This window comes from Mya arenaria, chromosome 7 (assembly GCF_026914265.1).
Source record: "Mya arenaria isolate MELC-2E11 chromosome 7, ASM2691426v1".
In the NCBI taxonomy this organism is placed as follows: Eukaryota; Metazoa; Mollusca; class Bivalvia; order Myida; family Myidae; genus Mya; species Mya arenaria.
In genome coordinates this window covers 16,445,360-16,466,374 of record NC_069128.1, presented here as the reverse complement: position 1 = coordinate 16,466,374, position 21,015 = coordinate 16,445,360, and the positions used below count along the sequence as shown (strand labels likewise).

Genomic DNA, 21,015 nt, shown 5'->3' with positions numbered 1-21,015 from the left:
TTTGCAGATATTTACCCCAAAAATTGCTCTTTCCAAGACAAAAATTAAAAAAAGTTGTAAAAACGGTTATTCTGTGAGAGTGCTGCTTTAAGGAGGGTGTGTGGGGTGGATATATAGATTTGCCCGTCCGTCTTGATTCTGTTGGTATGTATTATGCAAACTTGTCTCATCCAACACTCCAAAACTGTTGGAACCTGAGTCTTGAAACCTTTGTTGTGGGGCATATTGTTGAGATGATGAAATTGAAAACAAAACCCTAGGCCCCAATTTCTCGAAACTTCTTAAGTCCCTTATAACAGGATTAAGCTAATCTCATTACTATTGGTTTTCAATAAATTGCGTAATATTAACTTATTTAAGAGTTTTTAAACTTTAGAAATTATCTGTATGATAATCACAATTATTGAAATAAGCTACTTTATAAGCCTATGAAGCTTAAGAAGCTTAAGAAGTTTCGAGAAATTGGGGCCTAATTGGGTTTTGTTTGCAGCTGTCCATAGTAAGGGGAGAGTTATAACCCTTCAACTACCATAAATTGGCATTTTTGAACGCTTTTGTTTGCAAATATTAGTGTCATTTTGGTTGAAAATAAATTAGAACTGGTTTGAACATTTCCTTTGTCACGTGTGAGGCAAACGGGGGCTTCCTAATGAAAACAATTTTAGTTTATTATGCAAAATAAACCTTTAGATTACCCTGTCATGATTCCCTTCCATTTAACTTGTTTTAATATTGACTTTGGTTATGAGTTTGACGATTAATAAAACGGCTTCTCTGATTATTTCCTATTATCAAATATGGTTTTTGACCATTTTTTCAAAGCCAATTATTATTTCACTTAACTATTAATTATTGTATTTAAGATAAGCATGCTCGCCAAATGGGTATAACCCGATGGCGAGGGTAAATAAACTCACCCCACCCCCCCTAAGATAAGTTATCCATCATGAAAATACAAAGATGTGTTATTGAATTTTAAATATTAACATTGAGATTATGTCTATGTTTAATTTATATTGATTAACCATAATATTATTTGTAGCTTGTGACCATGAATGTACTATTTTTAGATGTTTGTGTTAATTTGTTTTACAATTATATGACTAGACTCACAAAACGTAGCAGGTGAAAAGCCTTTAAAAGCTGTAAGTGTTTGATTATTTTAAGCATTCAAAGAATATGAAAGAGGTGGTAGTATTTGAACTTTGTATTTAACATTATTTTGATTTTACTTTCATTTTAATCATATATTCAGTGACTTAAGATTCAGGCACGTTTTCCAGGTTGGGTTTGGGGGAGGGGAAGGGGGGGGGATTAGGTCTGGAAAAAAAAGGACATAGCGCTATACTTATGGTGGTTTTACTGGTAGTTCTTATCATGGCCCACATGGTTGTTTAAAAATACATGGATGTTTCTTATGTCACTGACTTAATTACCATATTTACTTGATTTACACTATATTCAATATATTGAAATAGTTCTGTGTATCTTAATGTGATTTTTATTTTAAATGTCGTAAATTGTTAGCTTAACCATATGTGTAACAAATATGCTTAAAGTGTCCAGTTTATTTGCTTATATACTATAATAAGTAATTTTGTATAGATGTTAAAAATAATCACCGGGTACCGTAATACGGCCTGGTACAATCTTAATACATGTACCTATATATATAAAGAAAGTCTAGATTTTCATAATTCCATACTATTTTATTACTCCACTCATATATATTATATTTTTATAAAGCATAATATTATAGTTTATTCTAAAAGAAACCATTAACATACTTCTTATTTTTTACTGTTATTCTAAAAAAATACATTATTAACCTGTAGATCAAATTTCAAAATATTGGACTGAAATGACTTGTATTTTTTTGTAATTGCTTTTACCTAATTAAAATCAATATCAGCTTTACAATGTTCATATGTTAGTATGTATTTTATTATTTTCATTACATATTATTGTTGGCTATTTCAGCATAGTATCCCAACTTCCTGCGGCTAATTCACCCTGCCAAAGTCGTAAAGAACTTCCGGTCGATATAATCTACATCGATATAGTTGGACTCAAACAATTCAAGAAATACGTAAAAAATGGATATGGAAAATTCAGGTATGTTCATTGTTCAAAAAGGCTTCTTAAAAGTTAATTTTGCTTCTATTGCATGGTGTTTAACTACATATTTGGGCCTGAAGCGCCCCCAAAAGCCATGACGAAATGGTTTTAGCCTTTCGGCTGCCACATTATCACAACCCTGAACTTGAGCTGAAAATTTTAATGGACAAGTGTGTCACCAGTTGAATGTTTATGCTTTAATTCATTTACCAGGCAAACAAGGGACACTACTTGCAAATGAATATGACTAGAGTTATGAGTCTTGCGATTATACATGTGCGCCTTGTCTCGGGCAACGTGTGTACCAAGTTTCATTGGAATATTTTTAACCCTTTTTTAGTTGTGCCTAAGGTTGAATTTTTGCGCAACAATAAATCAAAAACAAACTTTGAAATATCGGCAGTTAAAGAATCTGTTAACTGGGTGGAATATAGAAAAACAGGGAATAGAAATTGAAACATCGTTATTTGCCAAGAGGTGACAGTAAAGTTGTGGTTTTATGCTTCCAAAGAGGGCATATTAAAATCGCACCATCTGTCTGTCCTGTTTTCCAGTCAGGGCTGTAACTTTGTCATGCAGGGTGGGATTTTGAAATTACTTGGTACCCGATACATGTGTTTAGAAGCACATAAAGCACATAAAGTGTTTGCAAGACGCATGAACCTACCTTAAAGGTCAGGCTCACAATTGGAGTTTAATCATTATAGAATTCTGTAGATAGAGTATAGATGGTTCTGTCAAGGCTGTAACTTTGTCATGCAGGGAGGGATTGTAAAATTACTTGAAGCACATGTGTTTTGACGGGTGGCGTGCTAGACCCATGTCCCTACCTCAAAGGTCAAGGTCAAACTTGGAGTTGAATCATTATGGAATGCTGTGCAAGACCCGTGTCTCTACCTCTTTCTGCATCAATCCTCAACACTTGACGTCACTTATCATGGGGGCAGGCTGTATGCTTCAAAGCTTATGATAGCTCTTCTTAAATGTAGGCATAGTAGGTATTGCGAAATCCATATAGAACTGCATGGCACTTTGAGGGCATTCGTCACTTATTGTGACAGCTCTTGTTCGTCCTTAAAAATACAGTTGTTGTAAAAGTTTCAGTATTTACTGTTAACATTTATAACAGGCATGTCCTGATCATAATTTGAAGTATATTCTTGGCAAGTTACAAATATTTTTTCTTTATTTAACAGCTGCTTAGTACGTGTAGTGGATTCCTTTGGGACTGAGCCAGGTTTTAACCTACGGACATTTGCCAAACAACGGAAAAAGCTGTCATCCTGGGGCGGTCAGGATCTTAATCCACAGCAGTTTTTCACTATGTTCCGTAAGTATGCAAACTGATTCAATTTTTAATTCTTGTTCTAACAAATGACCTTTATTTTAATCTTTTCTCAATAGCGCAATTATGCATTATATAACTATCAATAAAAACATTAATTTAAAGTATTAATTCATTGATAAGTCAAATTTGAGTGTGCAATATTATCAAGATGTAAGTCAAGATCACAGTTAAATCAAACATTGATTGTCCCTCAAAGCTATACGGATAAAGATTTTTCTGATAATTTGAAAATTAAATGATAAAGCAGGAAGATGTTACTTTGAAATAAAGCGAGCCCATTATTTCTTTCAGCCCACAGTCCCGACAACTCGTTCATGGGGTTTGTTGTGGAGCGTCATCTGAATGAAAGCAACGCCCGGGCAATACAGCGATCCAATATGGCCCTTGTGTATGGGAAAAACGATTATATGTGGGCGGTATGTGAAATATATCATACAAGGTTATATGCAACAATTATCTTCTTAGACGTCGAACAGTATGTGAATGAGGTCAATGTTAATGAAGTAAATATTGTTTTGGTCCTTACAGATCTACATGATATTAAATCATTATACCCCCCAAAACAAAGTTTGGGGGGGGGTATACTGGAATCGGGTTGTCCGTCTGTCCGTCTGTCTGTCTGTCTGTCCGTCTGTCCGTCCGTTTTTTTGTCCGGGATTCATCTTTGTCGTTATTGTACAAATCTTTTTCAAACTTTCAAATATTAATGACCATGATGTAAACCTGTGCCTCCGTGGATTTGGTCAGAGTCGCATGATCCTGAGTGGAATTGTGGCCCCTTAATGAGTTAAATTGGGCAAAATTAGCTTTGTCCAGGATTCTTCTTTGAAGCTATTGAGCAAATCTTTTTCAAACTTTCAAATATTAATGGCCATGATGTAAACCTTTGCCTCCATGAATTTGGTGGGAGTCACATGATCCTGAGTGGAGTTGTGGCCCCTTAATGAGTTAAATTGGGTAAAATTAGTTTTGTTCGTCCTACTCCTTCGTCATTTTTGAATGTATCTTTTTAAACTTTTAGCCATGGTGAGAACATTTGCCCCTGTGATTGTGGTTGGAATCACATGATCATGTCTCCAATTATGGCCCCTGAATAAGTTAAAATAGGCAAAAATTATACAGCTTTGTCTAGCCTAATCCTTGGTCATTTTTTCTCATTTTTTCTATAAATCTTTTTCAAACTTTCAGATGTCAATGACCATGATATGAACTGTTGAATATGTGATTTGGTGCACCTGTATTAATCAGAATGTTTGCATCGCCTTAAAAAGACCTTTAATTGATTTTGTCCTTAAAAAGACCATCAAAAGTCCTGAAGTTAGGTGCATACAGGCCTTAAATTTGTTACAATATTCGCTTTGGTGGCCTACTCCTTTGTCATTTTTCAATATATTTTTTTCAAAGGAATGGTTTGCCATTCCTGTGTCCAGGCGGCATTTGGGGGTATTCGTCACTCCTGTGACAGCTCTAGTTTCTTTTGTCATGTTTTGGGACTTAAACAATGCTTTAAACCTGAGTGAAAAATGGTAAAAATTGACAAAGAATCTTGGAATTAGAGTTATAATGTTGGGCGTTCATAGGTCAAATATGGTGTACCTAATATGATATTTGTGTGTTAGAAAAATGATTATTTTGTGAAAAAGGTTACACACTACTATTAATTGACATATTGTATGAGGAGAGGGAAATTTAAACAAGAGCAATAGTTGTGTCATACTAAGTCATAGTATAAATGGAAATCAAGATGATTTATAGAATTTTAGCAATTTTCCTTATTTGACTAAATTATGGCAAAGATGCATATTGTGACAAAATTTAGCCCTTGTAATGGCATGAAATAAAAAAAATGATGAATCTATATATTTCAGGGAAAAGAGGAATATCTAAACACAGTGAACAAATCAGAGATTGTTATACACGGCACAGTTTATAGTGACAGTGATTCAAAATCGCCGCTAAAAATTCCGAGCTATGTGATCAACCATGGTATACTCAACGGCGAAGACCTTCATAAACTGCTACGGCAGTCTAAAGTAAGTTTATTTTGATTAAATATAAAGTAAGCTTAAATCTCATTGAGTTTTTTTGTGAACATTGTTAATCTGTCTTATTGTTTTGTCTTTGTTAATCTGTCTTATTGTTTTGTCTATTTCTGTTTTTTTACTTGAATGTTTACAGAGCATTTAAAGGTGCATAATATAGGTTGTTGCATTTTTTATTTTGTTTTACTTTAAATGCATTATCATGTTTAACTTGTTATAGTTTAATGATAAAAAAATAACAAACAATATTATTTGTGTACAGATAGAAAAATAAGTGTAATTTTTAACATGTAAATTTGTGGCCACGTAGCTATCAATTTAAAAGACATTCATGAAGACTTACATATTTTTTGTATCAACCCATGTTGTGTTCCTTTATTATATATAAAGATAAAGTATTCAAGATAACTTCACTTTTCTCCAAATAAGACAATGGAATTATGAACTGCACAAAAATTAGAGTATAGATGTTTCCTGTTAGAGTTGGAAACTTTCTGGATGATGAAAATAATACTTATAAAACAGAATATGATTATTTTGTTTCAGATATTTTTGGGCCTAGGGTTTCCTTATGAAGGACCTGCACCTCTGGAAGCTATTGCGAATGGGGCAGTGTTCATAAACCCTAAATTTCTTCTACCACACAGCAGGAATACACAGCCCTTCTTCAAAGGGAAACCAACAGAAAGAGAGGTAATGTAAGATGAGATTCAGGTTGATTTATACTATAATGTTATTAATTAGGTGATTTCATATTGGCCTAGTTATTTGTCCGAGGTTAGCTGTATTTGCCTGAGCCTGAAAGGGTGAAGGCAAATACAGCTGACCGAGGACAAATAACTGGGCCAATATGAAATCACCTAATTAATAAGTATTTTATTAATTAACTATTACCATTTTGGTTAAAAATATTCTTATAACTTACCTTTAGTTCACAGTGAAGCCGTATTTATCCCTTATTGTTATTCATTCATGGTGTCTGCTTTTCTAGACTTGACTTTGTTGATTTTGACATGCATCTTTAGAGTGACATTGCACATACTTATGAATAAAGCACACTGTACATTGTATGGAAGCATGTCTTTTCGTCTTAAATTTGTAAATCATTTGCCAAAACGTCAAATGTTTCACCTTCGTCGTCCATTTTGTCGGTGTACAAAATCATAATAGTCGTAAAATCCACAAACGGGTTAAATACAACTGTAATATCAAACCTTACAAGGTGGCTCAATCATTCAATAGGTTCAAGTATTCCAAATAGGTTTATACGAAGCACAATTTTTTCAAAACAGTCGGAAAACGAAAAACAAAATGGCTACCTTTAAAAATAATTTCAGGCATATTTCTCATATAAGGCGAGTTTCGACAGCCAATGAAAATGGCCCATTTCTCAAATCCTATATTAAGCGAGTTTTTTAGCCAATCAAAACGGAGGAAACTCATATTAGACGAGTTTTGTTGATATTGGCCGAGTTTGGTCGATATTGAGCAAGTTCTGGCATATATTGTCTTCAATTGTCTGGTATTGGTACCGCAATTGTCTCTGTATATCGCCAAATACGTAATAGTTGATTAATAATAAGTTATTTAGGCTTGATTGTGAAGACACGTCAGATGAAAGCTGATATCACTCTTCAGTCCTCTATCCTTGGCAGAAACCTGGCCCCAATTTCTCGAAACTTCTTAAGCTTAACAGGCTTACGTAGCTTATTTCAATGAGTCAAAATACATACTGAAATTGAATCTTGATAAATGAAAAATGGTTTATTGTGATTATCATAAAGATAAATTCCTATCTAAAGTATAAAAACTCATAAGGAGTTTAATATTACGCAATTTATTGAAAACCAAAAATGAGCTTAGCTTAATCCTGTTATAAGGGACCTAAGAAGTTTCGAGAAATCGGGGCCAGTACTGTGACCTTTTTGAGAAGGCACAGGCCAGGAGAAATGTCCCTGGTTGGGATCAAACCAACGCCATGTCCTCTTGCATGAGAGGAAACACCTAGACCACTGGACCATTCACACCCTAAAATTTGTTAAAAAAAGATAAGGTTTAGTAAAACTGTTAGAAAAAAATATTTTTCTGTCCCGAGTGTGTATATATTTGCTGGTTAACACAACCTGAATATCATTGGAAAATGTCTGTCTCATCAGATTTGATTGCCATATTGCTCACTCGACCCGCTTCCGAACAATCCGTGCCATGTTCCGAATGCAAACATGTGCTGTCATTTTTTTTTTAAATGTTTTAGGTTGTTTTAATATAGAAGTAAAATAACAAATTATTTGTCATTTATCAAACAATAAATCAACAAATGTATACGAAAGATCGCTCGAACGGTATGTATAGTATTGGAAATGAGTAACCGACATTGCAATCTTCACAACTTAGTATTTCATGTCATCTATAATTCGCGAAAGCTGTCATTTTCGGAAAATTGTTAATCCAAAATATCGCTATTCTGAAATAATTTGTTGGGTCCCTACGATTTCGGATTAGCGGTGTTCAACTGTATTTGCTAACCAAAAGTAAGATAAACTGAGGTCAAGATTAAAGAACTAGTGTTGTGGGATATTTTTCAATGTCAATTTTATAGTCGATATTGAAAAAATGAAAGCGAATACTTTATTAAACAGTACTGAACCATCCAAACTTCTTTAAAAAACAAGTCAAATAATGGCCCTTTATAATTTGACTATACAAGGGCCCTCAATCATCCAACCTTCTTAATTAATCAAGTTAGATAACTCTGTCTTGCATATTATATAAATTTCGCCCCTTTGTTATTTGATTTAGAATTTTTTTGTTAACTTCAAGGTTTTGCATGTAAGCAAATATAAGTAAAACTACTCTGCAACTCCTTCATGTATTGCATTCAAACTTTATACAATTAAGTATGATAACTCTTTCTCCATTATTTTCTTAGAAATTTGGGTTTTGCATGTTCCATTTTACAGTGTGCCATGCATGTTTCACCAAAACTTTACAATCCTTAAACTTAAAAGCTGCGGAAAAGGCGAGCGCGCTGTCTATTTGACAGCTCTTGTTTATGGTTTTTATGCCCCCGAAGGTGGGCTTATTAAAATCGCACCGTCCGTCCGTCCGTCCAGCTCTGTAACTTTCCCTTGTATGGACAGATTTTAAAATAACTTGCCACATTGTTCCACATACCATGACGACGTGTGGCGTGCAAGACTCGTGTCCCTACCTCAAAGGTCAAGGTCACACTTAGTGTTTATTCACAATGGAGTGCTGCAAATAAGGACATAGAGTATAGGTTGTCGTGTCCGGGCTGTAACTTTCTCTTGTAAGGACAGATTTTAAAATAACTTGCCACATGTGTACCACATACCAAGACAACGTGTCGCGTGCAAGACCAGTGTCCCTACCTCAAAGGTCAAGGTCACACTTAATGTTTATTCACAATGGAGTGCTGCATATAAGGACATAGAGTATAGGTTGTCGTGTCCAGGCTGTAACTTTCTCTTGTATGGACAGATTTTAAAATAACTTGCCACATGTGTTCCACATACCAAGACGAAGTGTCGCCTGCAAGACCCGTGTCCCTACCTCAAATGTCAAGGTCACACTTAGTGTTTATTCACAATGGAGTGCTGCATATAAGGACATAGAGTATAGATTGTCATGTCCGGGCTGTAACTTTCCCTTGTATGGACAGATTTTAAAATAACTTGCCACATGTGTTCCACATACCAAGACGATGTGTCGCGTGCAAGACCCGTGTCCCTACCTCAGAGGTCAAGGTCACACTTAGTGTTTATTCACAATGGAGTGCTGCATATAAGGACATAGAGTATAGGTTGTCGTTTCAGGGCTGTAACTTTCTCTTGGACAGATTTTAAAATAACTTGCCACATGTGTTCCACATACCAAGACGATGTGTCGCATGCAAGACCCTTGTCCCTGCCTCAAAGGTCAAGGTCACACATAGTGTTTATTCACAATGGAGTGCTGCATAAAAGGACATAGAGTATAGGTTGTCGTGTCCAGGCTGTAACTTTCTCTTGTATGGACAGATTTTAAAATAACTTGCCACATGTGTTCCACATACCAAGACGACGTGTCGCGTGCAAGACCCGTGTCCCTACCTCAAAGGTCAAGGTCACACTTATAGTGTTTATTCACAATGGAGTGCTGCATATAAGGACATAGAGTATAGGTTGTCGTTTCAGGGCTGTTACTTTCCCTTGTATGGACAGGTTTTAAAATCACTTGCTACATGTGTTCCACATACGAAGACGACGTGTCGTGTGCAAGACCCATGTCCCTACCTCTAAGATGAAAGATACACTAAGTGTTGATTCACAAGGGAATTCTGAATATAAGGACATAACAGTGTAGGTTGTCAAGTATGGGTGGTATTTTTTTATGTTCAGAGGCAATTTGAAATAACTTGCCATATGTATTTGACACGTAAAGGCAAGATCAACTTTTCATGTACTGACTTTGTTCGTAGGTCAATGTCACATTCGGGGGCATTCGTCACATACTGTGACAGCTCTTGTTGTTTATAACTTTAGCCGTTCAAAATATCAAAATCATACTTTCTAAACTTCTTCGTAGTAACAAGTTCTGTAACTAATGCTTAAATAATGTCAGATTTATGGCCCTTTAAACCTAGAAATTATGACAATTTTTATGGTTTTGTGAAAAAGTTCAAGATATTAAGTTCAAACTTTCTTTAGTTGCACACAGTAATAATACACTATTTTGTAACTAGGGGTGATGATGGACAAAAATGTTTTCTTTTTCTTCAGCTCATGAGTCAACATCCATACGCAGAACAGTTCATAGGAGAGCCTCATGTGTACACAATCAATATAGAGGACCCCGACGAGGTGCGGACAACAGTTCAGAAAATATTGGACATGGAACAGGTAATGTTCTGAACATAGTTCATAAATAAGTAATATCATAGAGTATTTCATTGGGCAATCTTTTGTGTACACTATGAATAATAGGGATCCCGACGAGGTGCGGACAACAGTTCAGAAAATATTGGATATGGAGCAGGTAAGTTTCTGAACATAATTTGTAAATTTATAATATTATAAGACTATTTCATTGGGGAATCTTGTGTGTATACTATCAATATAGAGGACCCCGATGAGGTGCAGACAACAGTTTTGAAGATAATGGACATTGAACAGGTCAGTTACAGAGAATAATGATGAGGTGGAGATAACGGTTGAAGAGGTATTGGATATGGAGAAGTGTTTGTTGAAGTATGAAAATAGCCATTTTAGTTTGATTGATACAGCAAGTTCAACTTTTTCTAGCAAAAAATATTCATAAAGTTCATTCAAAGACGCTGAGATGACCTACAAATTATTACTTACAAGGTCAACCTTTTGCAGTGCAGGTTTTTCCATTAGTTTCGGTTGAACAGTCTCAAATAGTAAAGTAATCAACCAGCTTCTACTTAAATAACTAAAAATTCACTTATTTTTCCAAATTTGAATGGGCTAAATTGGGCGTCTATTTTTGCTGGCAGCTAGTATTTTTTGCAGAACTCTGGCCACATAAAATTAAATGCTCATAGAGGAACATTGTATGCAGTTTTGTTGTATTATTGTCCATTCTGTTTTCCAGTTTAATGGATTCCTGCCGTATGAGTTTACAGAAGAAGGGTTCATACAGCGGATGAACGCATACATCGAGCATCAGAACTTCTGTCAGTTCCAGCGACAATTAAACAAATGGCCGCCAGAATCAGCGGTAAAAGTATTGTTTGGAGATGGCGGGAAATCATGTAAAGATGTTTGCTGGGAGAAGAGTGAGTACAATTGTGTCACCATTGTTGGATTCATTGTTGTTGTTGTTGTTCGGGGAAATATGGTAAAGCTAAAATATTCACCTGTCTCTCAGTATCAATATGACTTAATTTGTTTACATGAAAAATAAATAAATTGTTTAAAATGTTTATCAAATAAAGGAAAGATCTAAGATCTTAAAGTACATACGGGCCTCTGATAAGTTTGATAATAATCATAATAGGTCTTACTTAATTGATGTTTACGTATTTAGAAACAGCTGGAATTGAGCCTCTACTACTAACCATAAAATCAATGAAACAAAGTGTCTCATAACAGTACCTTTGTTGGAAGTGTTAGTGGTCCAGAGTGGCCAACGTGTGTGCCCCTCACCCGAGAGGTTGTGGGTTCAATTTCTTCCAGGGGTTCTTAAGCATTGACTCTCAAAACTGACGCCAGTATCTATCCAAGATATTTCTTGTAAGATTTCAGTTTCAGTTGTCTTCACAACTAAGCTAAAATGAACTCATTTAAATGACCTAATAACTTCCTTATTATTTTTTACGCACTCCAGAGTGACTATCAAGCTATATATGATACATTAATTTAAAATAATCTAATTACCTTGTTATTATTTTTACAGATCTCATTTGTGAACCAAGTCATTTTCTCGCAGCGAATTCTCATTCGATTCTAATGTCACGAGGGGCTGCTTGTGCAGCCAATAAAACATTGACAGACATCTACTACCCTGCCTTAGACACAAAAACAAACGACTGTATCATTCAGCAGGAGGAACTACTTTTTAGCTGCGTAGGAAAACAAGACAATCTACGCAGGCTTTGTCCGTGTAGGAACTATTTTAAAGGGCAAAGTGCATTGTGTGTGGGATGTGAGTTGTGATAGAATGATCATTTGATACAGTCTCAGATAGTGTTATAGATGAGGAGTCCATCTCATCAATGATTACAGTCCAAACTCGTTGGCTTGAACTCCCAGGGACCGGCAAAATACTTTGAGCCTCAAAAAATTCGAGCCAAGTGGAATTGCTTACATTCAGTTTAAAGAAATCGGTCCTTTAAATCCAGATTGAGTCAACGGGGAATATGAGCCAAGCGAGTTCGAGCCAACGAGGTTCGCCTGTATATCGTACGATCACTTCTTCAAATCATTTCCACCGTGTTGTAGTAATGGTGTAATACTTGTAAAACAAATTCCAAGAAGATAGACTTAAGATAAAGATTTAACATCAAAGGTATAATTTAACTTACAAGTAAAACATTTGGGGAATTACCGTAATATTTTATCAAAGTTCTTGATGTTGACCATTGTTTTTTGTACTTTTATTGACTTGATTGCCTCCATTTATGGATAATTGTGTTACAGTACATGTACCTGGAATGTGGGATACATCTATAAAACGATCAATCTTTCAGAATGAACCTTTAATTAAAACAAATTAAACGATTTAATTCGGTGGTAAAAACCAGTCTAGGTATTTTTGAAACTGTGAGAAACAGTAGTTAAATAGCAGAAAATATTCTTTGATTTAATCATTAAGAATATATAATACTTATGAAGTGATATTTTGAAGTGATATTAACCGTATGATGTTTTATTTAGTGACAATAGTTTTGTTATTAGTTATAATTGTGCTCACTCAATGTGCCAATTGACTTTTATGATGTAACATAGTTGCCAGCATGCATACTGTTTTAAAAAGACCTCTTTTTTCTTACTAAAAAGTTCTCCTTTTTGTATATTTTTGTTTACCGATTACCTTGTGAGACCAAAACAGTGTGTTGAATCAAGTGACAACTTTTAAATTGTCATATAGAGTTAAGTTCCATTTATGTTTTTATGAAATTGATGTAGAACATTTGAAAAATGCTTGATAAGATGGAACATTAATGTAAAATTCATATATGTAAAAAAAAAATTTGTTTTCTCTCTTCTTATCTTGAAAAACACCAACTTTATCCTTCTATTTGTCTAAAAGATTCCGTCTCTGTCCTAGTTTTAATGTGACAGTGCTTGAAAGTCTGCTGTAAGAACATTTGTATAATCGTTTATTATACCTCACCTTACCAGCCCATGTTAAATTCTCATATACCAATCATGGGCAATTTCATACTGCCGACCACAGACGGTACAGTTTTGACAAGTTCACATGATGCTGTCACACCGACACGCGTCTAAACAATTTTGGTTTTCCAAGTCTGAGGTGTCGACTCGAGAAACAGTTTTTCCCTCATGTTGTCAATATTTACAGTCACAATGGAAGCCATGCTATATTTATATAATGTAGTGTAGTAAATGACTGATTATATAACATCTGAGCACTGACATCAAAATTTATTATATGTACTATCATTTTGACATTAGCATTGAACATACAAATGTGCAATTTGTTGGTTTCCAAATATACTTTTAGTTCATCTGTTTTTTAAGAAAAATAGTCAGGTTATTTGTAGCCTTGGTGTCGTTGTTGTGCAATAGCTTTTAATTTGGCCATACCTAAAACACTATTCAAGATACTTGACATGACACTTTGTTCACATGTTACTAGTGAAAATATAAACATGTGTTCAAAGGCCATACATCTTGTTCTAATAACCATCATGTTAGTTCCCTTGATATTTCGCAAAACTCTGATGAAAACTTAAACTTGGCCATAACTTATACTAACTGTTCAAGGCAATTGCATGAAACTTGGTATATATTTAACCATTGGCAAGGGTCATTGTGTGTGCCCTTGAATATGATGTTTACATTTTATGCCCCCCTTCGAAGAAGAGGGGTATATTGCTTTGCACATGTCCGTCCGTCGGTCTGACGGTAGACCAAAGCTTGTCCAAGGGATATCTCAACAATTCCTGGACGTATGGTCATCAAACTTGACATGAAGGTCTGACCAGAAGATGACCCCTATTGATTTTAGGGTTCATTGGTCAAAGGTCAAGGTCACAGTGACCTTGATGGCAAACTCCACAATACCTGGACCTATGGTCATTAAACTTAATATGAAGGTTGGGCCTGACCAGTAGATGATCCCTATTGATTTTGGAGGTCATCGGGCAAAAGGTCAAGATCACAGTGACTTTTAACGTGAAAAAGTTAACAAAGTTTCTCCCAGTGATATATCAACAATGCCTGGACCCATGGCCCTCAAACTTGACTTGGGGGTTGGGCCCGACCTGTAGATGACCCCTTTTTTATTTTAGGGTTCAAAGGTCAAGGTCACAGTGACCTTGTAAGCAAAAAACTTGACAATGCTTGCACCCATGGCCCTCAAACTTTACATTTAGGTTATGGATGACCAGTTGATGACTCCTGTGGATTTTGAGGTCAGAGGTCAAGGTCATAACTCATATTCATCATTTAAATTTTGTCAAGTTTACTTATTCCCTGCTGCTAAGAGGATACATTTTTATCTGCAAATATCAGTCATCTTCTGAACATGATTTAAAACTTTACCTTCTATCCTCACACTTTGAATGGTCATAATCTTAAAAAACTGCCTCAAAGGCATCCAATGTAAATGACAAGTCAGCTGTCATATTGTTCCATGCATATTTTATTGAATTGTCCAAATAATCCTGACAACATGGCACTCAGAGGGGGGCATTATGTTTGACAAACATCTCTTGTTTATATTGCAGTTTGTTGAAAAAAATTCTCTCACAAACTTCTCTAACAGTTTTAGCGAAAAATTGAACATCAGTTCAGCATTTTGGGGATATAAAAGAATAATAATTGATATTTGGCATATTAGAATCATTTCCTTGATATAATTTTAAAACATCTATAATAATTATGATTTTATATCAATATTTTTACAAGCCAATCAGTAATATCCTGTGTCAAAACCTTGTGCCGGGGAAGTTATGATTTTAATAATAGCACTTGTTGAGATAATTCCCACGTAATAAGACTATATAAACAGCTGAGTGATGACTTTTGTGCCTGTTTTTTTCCTTGTATATTTATTATGTTATTCATCTTTATACATTCCTATGTTAGTTTTAACACCTTGTGAATAGATAGTAGTAAATTAGCTTATGAAACCAAAATATTTATACATTGAAAAAAATGTTTAACCAATAATCATCACTTCCAATCAGATTGTTTTGATTTGCATGACAGTCAAAAATAGCCATAGTTTATATCATCCATGCAACAGTTTCATCTAGAATTCTTGGAGGGATTTTATAGCTAGGAGTAATGTTATAACTAGGAGTGATGTTATACCTAGGAGCGATGTTATACCTAGAAGTGATGTTATACCTAGGAGCCATTTTATAGCTAGGAGCGATGTTATAAGATTAAAGTTTATTTTATCGAGTCATCATAATTAGAGAGCAGTATCATTTTGTGAATACAAGTGTAATAAATTGAAATAAGAGCAGTGAAACTTACATTTATTATAAAAGTTATTTCACTGAAAAACTTTAAAGAATACAATTTACCTGTACATATGTAGATGTAAATAAGACTGAGCTATTATATAAAAATACCATGGTTGTGTCATCTTGGGCTTAGCGATATGTAACGTTATAACATAAGCATGAAATCGCACTCTGCTATTATCCATAGAAATAGGCAGTTCTTTGAATAATAGTCGTTCTAATGTTGAAACGCTGCATATTTTTCTTTAAGCAGCCCACCCAAAGGAAACAATTCTTATACATGCACGGCATTGTACTTTATCAAATTGCCAAAAAGTAAATTATCCAATTTTCATTATAATTTGCCAATTACTTTGCTCAAATTAACATTAATACATTTAAAGTCTATTCACTATTTCAGCTTCTTTTTCATTGCAAGTTAGTAAGAAATTGTTTATCATCATTTTCAATCATCTTGTATATCTGTTTTACTTATTTTAATAATAATGTTTATGTTTATTTTGTTAAATGTGTTGAAATATTGTCAAGGATGAATAGCATGATGTAAGGTAGGAAGCACACATTTCTACGTCACATTCAATTTTTATCAAACTTATCCTTATAAGATTCTGACCTCAACTGCTGGCAATGTAGACTGGTTTATTGCCACTACATTAGTGGCGCTACAAAGTAGACTGGTTTCTTTCCACTAAAATGTGGACTGGTTTCTTGCTAGTGTGATGTAGACTGGTTTCTTTCCCCTACTATGTGGACTGGTTTCTTGTCAGTGCGATGTAGACTGGTTTCTTTCCACTACAATGTAGACTGGTTTCTTGCTTCTGCAATGTAGACTGGTTTCTTGCTTCTGCAATGTAGACTGGTTTCTTGCCACTATATTCTTACTTCTACAATGTAGACTAGTTTCTTACCCTTACAACGAAAACTGGTTTCTTGCCATTACAATTTAGACTGGTAACTAGGAGTAGGCAAATATGGAAAGCATTCTGTATCAGAAAACACACCTCAGTGATAAACGGGGTTCAGGGCAGTGTGGAGGGGCTTTGTATTTTTGCCTGTAAATCAGATATTTAAATTTGTAATATTGTTGTCATAATCCTTAACCAAATACATTTTATTTATTGTATCATATAAGAATTATGAATATTTATTTAAATTTCAGTCAGCCTGTATTGTGTTCTTTTCCGGCCAAAAAATCAAACTTGTATACTGTGAAATAATATGAACTTCAGTGTTGTGATGTTACAGTTTGTGTATTGCTTCTTTCACCATATCCACTATTTATTTTAAAATTTGTCTTACCATGTTTGTACAGTGCTTTCTAAATAAGTTGATACAAAGGGGTCATACCGTTTCAACGAAACAGAGGAATAAACAACTGATTGTATTATAAAGATGAAAGGTTGAATTTATATATTTTGCTGTACCATCTTAAGGAACAAATATTTCCCTGTTATTTACAGTTTCCAGTTGAATATTGATCAACTGTAGTTAATGTTCTTGTGATACTTCAAGCTGTTATTTTGTTTCTTGTTAGCTATTTGTTTTAAACAGTTCTAATACCACGTTAGACAAGCCACAGACTATGTTATATTTTTTTTATTAGTTCACAGATCTATATAAATGTAAAAGTTCTCAATCCATGCCCTGTTAAAATTTCCTTAACCATGTTAAAAAGTACTTGTCCAATGTTAACTACCGGTAGTTATGATACCATGTTGAAACATATTTAATGTTAACTTGTCATGATACCATGTTAAAAAGTTATGACTCCATGTTTACTAATATTGATACCATGTTAACTTATCTTGATTCCATGTAAAAAGTTATGACTCCATGTTAACTAATATTGATACCATGTTAACTTATCTTGATACCATGTTAAGAAGTTATGACTCCATGTTAACTAATATTGATTCCATGTTAACTTATCTTGAAACCATGTTAAGAAGTTATGACTCCATGTTAACTAATATTGATACCATGTTAACTTATCTTGATACCATGTAAAGAAGTTATTACTCCATGTTAACTAATATTGATTCCATGTTAACTTATCTTGAATCCATGTTAAGAAGTTATGACTCCATGTTAACTAATATTGATACCATGTTAACTTATAATGATACCATGTAAAGAAGTTATGACTCCATGTTAACTAATATTGATACCATGTTTACTTATATTGATACCACGTTAAAAGTTATGACTCCATGTTAACTAATATTGATACCATGTTAACCTATCTTGATACCATGTTAAAAAGTTATGATTCCATGTTAACTAATAATGATAACATGTTAACTTATCTTAATACCATGGGAACTTATCTTGATATCATGTTAAAAAGTTCTTAGTACATATGAATTACAGAATTAGTCACAATACCATGTTAAAGAGATCTTACTCCATGTTAACTAATCTTGATACCGTGCTTACTAATTTTGATTCCATGTCATAATGGTATTCTATGTTAACTAGTCATTCCTTCATTGCCACCATTGTCATAATGGTAACAAATTAATTTTAAGTTTCAATTAAAGTTTTTGAAATCTAATGCTCATGAAAATATTTAAAAAAAAATTCTTATCCCATTCATTGACAAAACAGCCAACGCTGGCCATAAGCTGGATTGTAAGTATGTTGTTTATAAATTATATTGAATTTCATTTAAATGCCAAGCCAAAAAAAATTCTTAATTATTTAATGGTTATACTTTTTATGCCAAAACCAATCCCTTGCCATAATTGGGTATTAATGTAATTGTTGACAGAATTATACCTCTAAAGTAAACCAATTGCCAAAGATGATAAGAAATGCTATGCATAGTAGAATAATTCCCTTATGTCTTAACATTTTTATCTACAATTGCATTTATTCTATTTTATTTGTATATTTACTTGTTGTTGTTTTTTTGTGCTAGTAATTTTATGTTGTTATTTGCTTTAGACATATCACATTTGTTACTGGCTTCAATAATTGCTACCTTATGCCACATTTCGATAAAAAAGAATAACAGATCATCATTAATAACATACCCTTCCAGTGCTTTTGTAATCATTTGTAGCCAATTGGATGTCTAATATTTATCCAATCATTGGTATACGGTAAATCAGAGGGTTAGAGTCACTCAAGTCTAGTGGTATATGTGTACACCTCTCACCCTAGAGGTTATGGGTTTGATCCCCATCAGGGGTAACTTCTCATGGCCCGTCACATTCAACACCATTACTGGTTTCTGCCCAGGAAACAGATTTGAAAGCGATTCTATAATCTGTCTGCTGCTAATAGAAATTAGTATAATCTAACCAATCAAAGTCAAAGTTTAGCCCAAATCAAAATTGATTGGTTAGTTTTGTCTAGTCATTGCTATCAACCAATCAAAATCACAGGTTAGCTCAAATCAAAATTGATTGGTCAGTATTTATCCAATCATTGCTATTAACCAACCAAAGCCAATGGTTAGCCTAAATGAGAATTCATAAGTAAACATTCATCCAATTATTGCTATTAACCAAAGACATAGACTAGTCATAAGAAGAATTGAAGAATCAGTGTTTGTCTGCTAGCATGTAGACTATGTAGACTAGCCAAAACTGTTCCTGTTTTATACAAAATATAATGGCAAATAATATTGGCATTCTTTAACATTTGTTTATGTAAAGTTAGTTTTCTCTTTATACACCAGTTTAAAAAACGGTACATATTTATAGTTTAACTTGGGACATATGGGTTGGACAGGTGGTCCTGTGGGCAGCGTCCAGTATTTTTTTCTGCTCAATAACTTTAGAAGCCTTTTGTCCGATCATCACCAACTGTGGTCAGAATGTGTATTGGTATAATATCTCGGACAGGTTCGATAACCAGCCATATCACTCTAGTCACTCATTAGTTATTGCCCGTTTATTGTGGAAAATACTTAAAATTGGTCTTGTTCGCTCAATAACTTAAGAAGCCTTTGTTCAATCATCACCAAATTTGTTCAGAATGTTAATTGGCATAGTATCTCATGACTGTGCAATAAGCAGCCATATTGTCATTCAAGAGTTATTGCCCTGCAATTATATAATTAAGGCATTTACAGTGTCCGCTCTCTATATTTGGCTAAACGTGCAACCACTTATCACTAATCTTGTTGTCCTTAAACTAGGACGGGCATATATTGTGACTGATGCTCTTGTTAATGTATGTAAAAATGCTTTAATTTTATGTTTGTTTACTTTTGTTTTAAACTTATTCACACATATATAAATTAGTTTCATTGTACCTGGGAGTAGGATTTGTTGTTGGTCCTAGATTGTACACTGTTCTAGAATTGCAAGTGTTTATTCTGAAGTATTTTTTCTTTCTCATTTATTTTGTTTAACTATTAAAGAACTTTTTAATAAACCTGTGTATGTTTCTGCAATTCATTACATCTATTTCATAATTCCATGTAACTTCATTCCACAAATGTTCCTTTCTATTGTTCAGGTTTCACTTGTAAAAAAATAAATTAAAACAAAAAGTGTTTTTGTGCTTCAAATTTTATACAAAATTCGATCATTTTATCAACAAACTTAAGCGTTTGATCATTTTTTTCCATTTTTTAATAAAACAGGATGTATTATAGATTTAACCTCGGCTGGTGGCAAACACGATGTTACCACACTGTAATTAGAGATTCTTTTGTCCTATTATCACCAAACTTACGCAGTGTGTGTGTATGGGTAGAATATCGCGGCCAAGTTCAATAATCAGCCATTTTGTCCGAGTCAATTTGGAGTAATGACCCTTAAATTACTGAAATTACACAAATTGATTTTTTCTCACTGTAACTCAGAAGAGTTGTTGGAAACAGCAAACTAAAAAGTGCACAATATGTGTATGGGCTGAATATCCTGACCAAGTTTGATAGCCAGCCATGTCGACCCGGTTACTGAAGAGTTCGTGACTGTAGAATTGCTTTAATTACAATTGTTGTCTGCGCTGTAATTTGAGTTTTTGTTTGATCTTCACCAAACTTGGACAATATTTGTATCTGCAGATTATGTTGTTCAGCAGGTGCGGAGTTTGCATGGTCTCACATTTATTCCCGCTCTCTAGATTTTGTATATTTTTGTCCAATCTTTACCCAACTTGGCAAGCTCTCTCGACTTAGGTTGATCAACATCCAGATTACACTATTAACTATCAACATCCAGATTATACTATTAACTATCAACATCCAGATTACACTATTAACTATCAACATCCAGATTACACTATTAACTATCAACATCCAGATTACTATTAACGATCAACATCCAGATTATACTATTAACTATCAACATCCAGATTACACT

The 21,015-nt window shown here is 34.1% G+C and overlaps 1 protein-coding gene across 2 annotated transcripts in view; it reads left to right on the top strand.

The window, feature by feature from the left end:
- LOC128241937 (alpha-1,6-mannosylglycoprotein 6-beta-N-acetylglucosaminyltransferase A-like) overlaps positions 1–20,199 on the top strand; it is a 43,684-nt gene extending 23,485 nt beyond the window's left edge. For both annotated transcript variants that reach the window (XM_052959082.1, XM_052959081.1), the window contains exons 10-17: positions 1,981–2,115; positions 3,315–3,448; positions 3,758–3,882; positions 5,335–5,499; positions 6,055–6,201; positions 10,290–10,409; positions 11,125–11,308; positions 11,929–20,199. In XM_052959082.1, the coding sequence (XP_052815042.1) occupies positions 1,981–2,115; positions 3,315–3,448; positions 3,758–3,882; positions 5,335–5,499; positions 6,055–6,201; positions 10,290–10,409; positions 11,125–11,308; positions 11,929–12,188 (1,270 nt within the window). In that variant the 3' untranslated portion in view covers positions 12,189–20,199. The remainder of the gene's footprint in view (positions 1–1,980; positions 2,116–3,314; positions 3,449–3,757; positions 3,883–5,334; positions 5,500–6,054; positions 6,202–10,289; positions 10,410–11,124; positions 11,309–11,928) is intronic.
- The last annotated feature ends 816 nt before the right edge of the window (positions 20,200–21,015 follow it).